Source organism: Anomalospiza imberbis, chromosome 8 (assembly GCF_031753505.1).
Source record: "Anomalospiza imberbis isolate Cuckoo-Finch-1a 21T00152 chromosome 8, ASM3175350v1, whole genome shotgun sequence".
Taxonomy (NCBI): Eukaryota; Metazoa; Chordata; class Aves; order Passeriformes; family Viduidae; genus Anomalospiza; species Anomalospiza imberbis.
In genome coordinates, this window is record NC_089688.1 from 22,799,999 (window position 1) to 22,810,013 (window position 10,015).

The 10,015-nt window shown below is 41.6% G+C and overlaps 1 protein-coding gene across 3 annotated transcripts in view; it reads left to right on the plus strand.

Moving 5' to 3' along the window:
• The window catches only part of SUFU (SUFU negative regulator of hedgehog signaling), a 90,242-nt gene that overhangs the window by 14,188 nt on the left and 66,039 nt on the right, over window positions 1-10,015 (plus strand). For all 3 annotated transcript variants that reach the window (XM_068197927.1, XM_068197928.1, XM_068197929.1), the window contains exon 3: window positions 9,878-10,014. In XM_068197927.1, the coding sequence (XP_068054028.1) occupies window positions 9,878-10,014 (137 nt within the window). The remainder of the gene's footprint in view (window positions 1-9,877; window position 10,015) is intronic.

Below are 10,015 nucleotides of genomic sequence, written 5' to 3' on the forward strand. Positions count from 1 at the left end.
GCCTTGAATTCCTTTTTTACTCAGAAGAGTAACATTAAGCAGAAAAGCAAAGAATTTAGTGTTCAGAGATAGATGGGGGATTTTCTCTAACAGAACGGTTGTGATGAGCTGTAAGCTGACCTCTCTGTTTTTTACTGGGCAGGTTATTCCTCCAAAAGTAATCAGGAACACAAGGAGAGTGTTCCTACTTGCTGCACTCAAATGTAAGCAGTACTGAAATATGCTGTGACATCTCTCTCCCAACTTTGCTGTTGTTTGAAAGACAAGCTGAGCCATTTTGCAGTTCCCATAACAGAAGTGGTTTGACTGAGAAGCAAAACTATTCTGTTAGTATTAAAATTTTTAGGGGTAAGCCTGGAGCCACTGAAAGGATGGTGAGGGAATGACACTTTCTTTCCTCCTTTGTTTGATTTTTAAGAGGCAAAGATTTATTTTATCCTTTTGGACATTGTCTTACAACAGAGTTCATGTAACATTCACAAGCCCTAGAAGTTTCAAGTGTTTCAAAGGAAAGATAGTCTTGCAGGAGAAGCTTAACACTTAAAGGCAGATTAAAAAAAATATCTGTAGTAGACTTTTCATTGCAGGTGTCTCATGTTTCCCTTCTGGGAGTTTTTCACCAGGAGTCCAGTGCTTTCTTTTCCCTGGAATTACAGCTCAAGCTCCAAGGACCTTTCGCTGCCTGCTTAATTGATTAAGATCTCTCATGATGCTCATCAGTATATTGTTAAGTGCACCCTTTGCAATGACATGAGACTATGTAAAAGCTCTCCAGGGAAGGCAAACTTGTCTGGGTTTTTATAGCTGATGAAGTGAAAGATCAGGGATTGAATTCAAGATCCATCAGGATCAGAGAGATATAGGTGGGTTTAGGTTGGAAAGGACTGTAAAGATCTTCTAGCTTGAATCCCTGCTAGACCAGCTTCCTCAAAGCCCCATCCAGCCTGGCCTGGAATACTTCCAGGAATGGGGCATCCACAGCTCTGCTGCACAGCCCTGTGCCAGTGACTTACCACCCTCACAGTAAAGAATTTCTTCCTAATATCTAATCTAAACCTACTCTCTGTCAGTTTAAAGGCATTCCCCCTTGTCCTATCACTTCGTGCCATTGTCAAACGTCTTTCTCCAACTCTCCAGCCCTTTGGGTACTGGAAGGTGCTGTAAGGTCTCCCTGGAGCGTTGACTTCTCTAGGCTGAACAGGCCCAACTCTCTTGGCCTGTCCCCAGTCCTCTGAGCATCTTCATGGCCATCCTCAGGACTTGCTGCAACAAATCCACGTTATTTTTTAGGACGGCAGTCCCAAAGCTGGATGCAGCAGTCCAGGTGGGATCTCACAAGAGCAGAGTAGAAGAGTAGAACCACTTCCCTCAACCTGCTGGCTGCACCTCTGGTGGTGCAGCCCAGGACACACTTGGCTTCCTGGGCTAGAGGTACACCTTGCTGCTTCACTTTGAGCACTTTGCCAAGCAGTGATGCGTGGGTGCCTACAGCCTGCTTGCAGGCTTTTGGAGTTCAGGCTCCTAAAAGCTCCTGAATATATTTTATACCCTGACTTAATTTATTGCACTGCTGAGAACTTAATTGTATGAGACTCCTAAAAATGTGCTCATGGGTATATTAAAGTTGCATTTTGCATGATTTTTCTTAAGGTATGTTCTTTAGCCAGCAGGAAAGTAATGGGAGACACCAGTGTTTATATTCTAGGTAAGGTATTTGAGTCCTGATCCTCGCCTGAGACCTTTAGGCAGTGCTGAAAAATTAACTAACTGTAGCTGTCAGTGGCTTTGAGGGTTTTTTCATATTCTTTCCACCCTCCTGTACTGCTTTGAAAGGCACTTTTGTTATGCGAATAGGTTCCTCCCAGCAGCTGCAGAGCAGTAGGAGCTAGGAAGGAGCCAGCAGACACTGCAAGGAAAGTCGGTGCCCTTTTCCCAGCTGCTCACCAAACACAGCATTACTGCCCTTCCCAGCCACGCTGGCTCAAACTAGCCCTGTGCTAATGTTCTCTTGCCTGGTGAGGTTGCAGCTGAGCCTTTGGGTGAAGTTGTGGGGGAGATGTATTACCATTCTCTGTCTGTCAGAGCTAAGGATTCAGATCTGATAGGAAGTGGGATCCATGTGCAGATGAAAGTTTGTCTTCTTTAATGCACTGTGTTGTGCAGCGACTGTGTGCTTTGTTGGCAGAATCACGTCCAGCTCAGGCCAAATGAGAGCACTGTTCTTCTGGGCCTTGTAGAAATGAAGGATGAGTAGTTCTGAAGTGCAGCATAAATAGGCAGCTTAAGTAAAATGTTACAGATCTCAAGAAGTTTTCTTTTTCATTAGTGCCTTCACTCTTGTTCTGTGAATGCAATAGTAAATCCTTTTTGTACTCCTAGCTTTTCTTTCCGGATCCTTTCAGTGGGCATTAAGATGATGCAAGTCTGCTGCAACTTCCCAAGCTTTTGCAGTGAAACTGTTTGCACTTTCTTTGTCAAGAAGCACAGCCTGACTTGTGGTACTGGTTGTTGTGGTTCAGAACCTGCTCTCAACACCTTACCTGGGCTGGGACTGTTCTGCTGGCCATGAAGTGGAAAGTCAGAGTAGTTTTGTGGAGAAGTGTGTGAGCCCCTGAGCTGAAACACATGTCAGTAGTCTAGTTACTTGATTACACACATTTATTTATTTTTAATAAGTTGCTTTGGAAATCATGAAGAGGAACTGGTTTGGTTTGTCAGCGTAGTTGTAACTGTAATGCAAGAGTAAACCATCACCTACTGGTATAGCTACATCCAGGCACCGTAAAATAGAGAAAAGAAAATGTAAACTGCCCTCATATGAACATCTTTTGCTGGACTAGAGAGTGACATATCCCATGCAACCTCCTGTTTCGTATTTGGTTGTTTTAGTCATTTCCCGAGTTCTGTATTTGTCCATGCTGTGCAGAATGTGGAGTTAATTTCCCTGCTTTTGTGACCTTGATAGATGGAGTATATAAGCATTTCCTATATAATGAGTGTGTCACATTACTCTTTGAAGCAGGGAGCTATCATTATTTACATCTGAGAATCAAATCCCTAAGTAACTTGTTGAGGAGGATGAGAAGTTTGCAGCGGACAGGAGGTTCAAACTTAGGTTACCTGGATGCTGTTTGAGCACTCTCAGAGTATTCTGAGGTTTCCTGATACAGTGTTAATAATGAGGCAGATTGATCCCTTTTGCACTGATAGGGCCTTTGTAGCCTTTTGTCCTTAGTCTGCAAGCTCTGTCCCTACAGGTGTGACTGTATGTTGGCACTCTCCAGAATGAGACAATAATGCTTCCAAGCCTCTAGAGCTCAAAGGGATTAACCTCCTAGAGCTAAGCATGATCCTGTCCTTCTTCCAGATGCTTCCGCTTTCATGGCATGGACAGCAGAGCCTCAAAGGAGCAACCCCTAGATTGCCTTAACTTGCAGCCCAGCACATTTAGGTGACCAGAAAACTGATGGTGGTTTACTTTAACATACTAGGCTGGAGATAGCACAGTTCAGGAGCTGTTTTGTAGGTGGTTGGGCAGGAGCTGAGTATAGGAACCACTTCTGTCAAAATGAGTTTAACTCAAGTGTTTGTGAATTATCAGCTATGAATCCTGCAAATGCAGTTCTGGGTACAAAGTATCAGTAGCAGAAGTTCATGCCTGTATTCTTGGCCATAATGATTTGTAGGATCACTTGGGTTGAAAGGGACCTCCAAAAGTTTCCAGTTGATGGTTTCTCAGAGGGCCGAGATCCCTGGATCACACCCCTAGATCTGATTCTGGAGTTTGATCACTATCTAGTGACACTATATAAAACAGGTGTGCCTGCAGAATTGCAAATAAGGTTGACTTGACTCCGTAGGTTTAGAGGAAAAAACAATTTATCTGTTGTATCAACATTCGTTATTTAAAAGACAATTTTGTAAAAATGAAATCTAAACTGTGAGTCTCCAGGTTTCAGGGACAAGATTGTAACTGTCTGAGTTTTAAAGAAGCTGAATAGTAAAATCTGTGAAATCAGTGTTGTGTATGTGTGAGTAAAACTGTACCTTGTCTCCTCTTCCTCCGCTGCCCAGTAACAGCTCTTCCCTCTTTGAATGGTAGCTCAGTGAAACACAAATCTGTTTTCATACTGGCCAGCACAAATCAAATCACAATTTTTTACTCAGATCTATCTCAGTGTAAGCTTTCTAAGTGGATCCTACATGAGTATTTCAGAAAGCTGAGAAACTCCTCCAAATAACTGTGGAGTGAGTGCCTCTGCATCTGTTTGGATTTAGATGTTGGAATAAATCTCTAAAAACAATTTAACTTTCTAGAAGAGTTTTCCATTTGGTTGATGGCTTACACATTTGATACGATGTACTGCAAGAGCAAGCTCCAAGCAGCAGCTGCCACAGACTGGTATCTCTGAGCACTGTGTCACTCACTTTCCAGCCGTGATTTTACATGAACAGAAATCTTTGAGCTTGTGTTCGTTTGATGTTTATATTTGCCCTGCTTATGCATGAAGTTTTTCTTAAATCAAGCTACAAAGGAGTCCAGTAAGACTGTGTGTGCAAGTTTGGGGCAGCAGGAGCTCATGGAATTTCCTGCTAAACACTCTGAAGAGATAACCATCTGACATCCAGATAACCACCCCTTGCTTTTCTCAAATGTTTGTATATGAACGAATACTTTTTTTAAATGTCAGGAGACAATCCAGGAGAATATGTGAGTAAGCAGGTAGGTTTTGGCTGAAATTACTCTTCTGGATACCTTTTAAGCCTTTTATGTAAAGGGGTTGCTGTGCCTATTTTCTTATGGAATTGCTTCACAGGAACCTCCCAGCATGCTGTCGGGGTTCTCAGATGAGAGTTTTGTACTGTTTGACAGCTGCACTAAAAACAACCACTTCCTGTTAGGCAAGATGCTGGAAGCACTAGGTAGGGTCCTTTTTTTTTTTCTTCTTTTTTTTTTTCTTTTTTTTCTTTTTCCCTTAAGCGCTGGAATCTGAGGGTCATTTGTTTATGGTGGCTAGAAATTGCACAGTGCACCTGGAGCTTGAATTCAGAAGACTGTGCATAATCTTGTTTAAGGCACATAAGCTCTTGCCTGATGCCCTTCCCAGGAGACAGAGACATTGAAGTGTTTAGCTCAGTGGCTGCTGAGGTCTTCTCCTTTGGTTTTGGGCAGGAGGCCACCCTTTGTGTTGCTTGTTAGTGGGCAGTAAAAGGGAAGTGATTAATGTCTCAGGTGATTCAAGTGATTCTCAGGGAGCACCTGTGAGTTCAGTCACTGGGTACCTTGATGCTTTTTGTGACACCAGTCCTCTGTGTTGCTAATAGTAGTCTCTTTGCTACCTAAAAGAAAAATCTGGGACCGGTATTAGCTCTGCAGCCTTAAAACACTATTGAGGGTTGGACTCCAAAGTGCTTTGGTCTCATCAGGCAGAGGGTGTATACTGCCTGTCACCTTGGTTTGACCATCTCCTCAAACTTTGAAAAGATCCTGAGAAGCTGATCTGGAGTACTGAAAGCTATGGATTGGCAATTATTCTGTTGAGGATTTTTGGTGGGTGGGATGGGGATTGTGGGTACAATTAAAATTGGTACTGATACAAATAACAGCAGCTCTTCCTGATGTCAGTTTGGAAATGTAGTGATATTGTATTTCTGCAGCCTTCAAAATGGTATCAGATTATCTCACAAGCAGCAGAACAGGTAACTGTCTTTGTACAAGATGTGGAAAGATGCAATTAAGAAGTTTAAGTAAAAAGCATCTTAAGTGGTTTCACAAAAGTAGTGTTGAAGCAGCTGAAAACTGAGTCTGAGACAAGTCATTCCAGAGTGCTGTGACCTTGCTTCCCAGAAGAGAGTTGGTTTATCTCTCTGAAGCTGTTGGGAGTGCAGCTGTGACTTCTGAAAGTGCAGTCCTAACTATCCCCAAACAGCCTGAAAGGGCTTTCTTGTTGTTCTCAGGCTGAAATAATCATAGTGATTTCCCTATGTAAACTCCCGTTTCCAGGGATTGGTTCACCTAATATATTTATATGCACATACTCTTAAACTCTCAAAAAAATAAACACCTAGTACACTCTGCTCCTTGTACAGTGCTGTGTAGCTTTCAAAAGCAGAATTGCAGAAATACTGCCATTTACACTACAGTGAAGCAAACCTTCCCTTCTTCCTTGCAAAAGTGAGAATGAAAATGCTTTGGCATATAGCTTTGATTTAAACTGAAAAGCCTCTGGTTTTCAGAGCTGCTTTTAAAGCAAAGGGCTACTTTGGCTTTTGATCCTCTTAAGCTGGGTTATTTGATGTGAAAAACGTCCTGGGTACTCTGCTGCAGAGGGGAGCAGCTTTTCAGTTCGCTGTGTGTGGCTTCAGAAGAGGCCTGGCAGAGCGTGGGGTGGTGGGGGGCTCGGGGGGCCTGGTTGCACAGCTCTGTAAATGAAGGGGCCTCTATTTCTTTGGATTCTTTTGCTGGAACTAAATATCATGATCAGCGAAACTCTTACCTCATTAAAGGAACAAGCCAGGCTCCTCCAGCATATGTGCAGTGCTGCAGTGTGGTTTGTTCTGCTGAGCTGATTTGCTGAACAGATAACGGGAGTTTTAACCTAAGAATGGCATGTAATGTATGACCTTGGCTTTTGAAAGGTTTATTTCTGTTCTTTTGACAAAATAAGGTTTTAATATTAAATATGGGGTTGGATTTGACTTGGCAGATACCAGAGCCTTCTATTACTGCTGTAGTCATAATATAAAACTATCTGATGTGTGCCCGTGAGCATGCAGCAAGCCAAGAATTTCTCCATCAGTGTTTATTTTTCTGAAAACTTTCCCAATTGCTTTGCAGTTGGTTTGGCTAAAAAGGTGATGTGTCCTTGTGTTGGAGGGAGCAAAGCACTGGTGGGCACAATATAGTCCATGCAGACTCTTTATACTTAGCATCTTTAGTTTTGGGGCAAAATAGGGGTTTCCCCCTACCCTCCCCTCTCCACTTTGTGTTTTAGAAGCGTTTAGAAGAAACTTCCACTCAAAACTCGAGGGTTCACCAGAACCAAGGTATAAAACAAACTATGTGAAATATTCAGATCTGTTAGTACAGAAATGTAATGCTGTACTGCAGCTTACAGTTTGTGTAGCTGGGGACATGCAGCGATACAAAATACTAATTCTGAGGCTTCCTTCCTGCACATGTTCCATGTCAGATCATCATCTTACTGTAAAGCTGAGGTGCTTTTGGACTGCTGTACTGCAAGAATTTGACTGAAGAAATGACCTGTAAAGCACTTCAATGCTGAGATGTAGAACTAAGCTCCACAGTTCTTGTTATAAATTGGCTGTAGTTTGAGTTGGTTACCTTCTGATTTAAACCACTACCACCCTCCCCCTCCAAAAAAAAAAAAAACAAAAACCAAAAAAACCCAAAAATACCCCCTACTAAAACCCAAAACCAAACAAACAAAAAACCAACAAAAACACCCAACCAACCTAACCATGACCAGAAAAGCCTACACCAAACCTATAATCTAATTCCTCACTTCCCGAGCTCTCAGAGAAACCAGCCCCAAATAGTGCTAGAATCTAGCTTCTGAAGATCAAAGGCTGTAATCAAATTGTGTTGCCTCTGCAGCTGGCACAGCAGTTGTGTCAGGCTGACCTTTTGGGAATGCTTTCCACTGCAAAAGGGAGCAAGTTGGTGCAGGTACAGGTAGCAGAGAACATGGGGAGGTCTGTGAAAGACCATGGCTTCCATGTGCTTTAGCAAGATTTCTTCCATCTGTGTATTGTTACCCTTCCACCCATTTTTTTTGTGGAAATGAGGCTTTCTTTCTCTTCTGGAAGTATTCTTAGGGTTTTTAGCTTGTTCATTAACTGTGGCTGGATGAAGGTGATTGATTTTTAGAAATTTTCTGGAAGTTTGGGAGAAATTTGGAACTTACAGGAAGAAGCACTAGCTTGAAAATCTGCAAGCCTGCAAGTTGTAGTGGATTTTTTGTCCAGCTTGTCATCCTCATATGATAATGCTTAAGCAGTTGAGACATACTCCAAAAGGAGGAAACTGCCATGAGGACCCAGTGTTTCCACATGGAATAGAGAGAAGTATCTCTGTCCTTGTGAGAGATGATAAGCCATTTGTTCTGTCTTCCATTGGCACATGTATCTGGAGATCTTGGGTTTCTAACTGGGAAAAATCATTTCCCATGCTACTTGCCTCTCCACTAGCAGACTGATGCATCCTTATCAACAATTTTGAAGCTGGGGCCAGAGTGAGCACTTGTAGTAAAAAGGATATCTGTAAGAGAAGCCAAGCTGCATAATTTGGCTATTGGATACTTCTCTGTGATTTTCCTATACCAAGGGTCAGAAGCATACGTGAAGGTTGTAGGTCTGTGTAGCTCCTGAAGCTCATGTCTGCCTCCATTCTCAGGTACATCCCCCAAACCTCATCCAGGAGCTCTGATCCTGGATTATGGTCCATTGTTCAATGAGAGAAATTCCATGGCATCTGTTGAAACTACATTGAACTTAGCTTCAAATACAAGACTTTTATTAAGAATAAAAGCAAAACCTTTGGCAAAAATACTAACAAAATTACTATGCTAATTACATTCTAAATATTAATATTTATTTTTATGAAAGACCTGTCTAAATTAAGCATAAAGTATTTCCAAAATAATCACAAGTATTCAAAGCCACATATGTCACAATTTCCTCAAAACCAGATTACCAAGCTAAAATTAAACAGATCAAAGACTTTCACTTTATTGACTGTTACTTCAGAACAGCTGCACAGTGCAGGTGAATTACATGTTTTTAAATTTCCCCTGTATTTTCACCAACTTGTGACCATTAACAATTCAAAAACATTGTAAGTCTAATCTTTAAATACAAATCTCTTAGATGCAAATAAAATTCGTCTAAGATTTAACTGTTAAGAATATAAGCATTGTGTTCTGCTGCATTTTCTGAGTGTTCTTTGGAAGATACATCTTGAATCTTTGGGGTTTTTTAAAAAATCTTATAAGGAAGTAGCTTAATGCTAGTTTCCTTACCTTTTTTTTTTATTTGGTAGTTCTCAGTTTAAGAGTCACACTAGCATATGAACAAACCAATTTAAGTAACGTTGCCTGTCAGCTTTACTGCTTTATGACTACTGGTGTGTTGCTGACCAGCAATGTTCTCCTAAATACAAGTGTTGCTTTGGATTTGATGGATACTCACCTAAACACTTCTGTTACTCAGTAATTTTCATATGGATTAATGTGAAGCATGTGTGGTCTTCTTTAAACAGTTCTTTTTGGGAAGCAGAGATCCAAGAGGTTAAAGAAAAAAAGCCCACTGAACTCTAGCTCATTGCATATTAGAAGTAAATGTGTTGTTTCAGAACATGCCTTGAAAGGAGGAAATTCAATAGGGAGCCATCTTACTTTCCAAAAAATTTAGCTGTGAAACATCAGCTCGAAGGCTTTTTGTTAACTTTGATCTTTCTTAAAACTGACCCATTCATAATGTGTTTCAGTTTCTGGTTTATGCTTCTTGCTGGAATCAGTTCTTGAAAATTATCCACTTTGAAGTATTTTTGTTTCTCCCTTTTAGAACTGTTTCTTTTTTCCTTTACTAACTGATATGTGAAACTAATAAAACACTATAGGGATGCTGGTTGTCCAAGGTACAACTTTGTATTTGTGAGGTTGTCACTGTCCTGTATCAGTCAGGTAGATCTGCACGTGTGGTTACAGAACACAGGATTCACTGCACGTCCAGATTCCACTCCCTGGATGGCTGGTTCTATGAGGAGAATGCTCTTCCTTTTTCTATGGTCCCAGTCTTAAATCCTGCTCTGGTTACAAGAAATGTGTCATGACTTTTTATTTTTCATTCCCTCCAGGTTTACAGGAACAGATGGACCGAGTGGTTTTGGCTTTGAGCTGACATTCCGACTGAAGAGAGAGACAGGGGAGTCGGCACCACCCACCTGGCCAGCAGAGCTGATGCAAGGCCTGGCCAGATACGTCTTCCAGTCAGG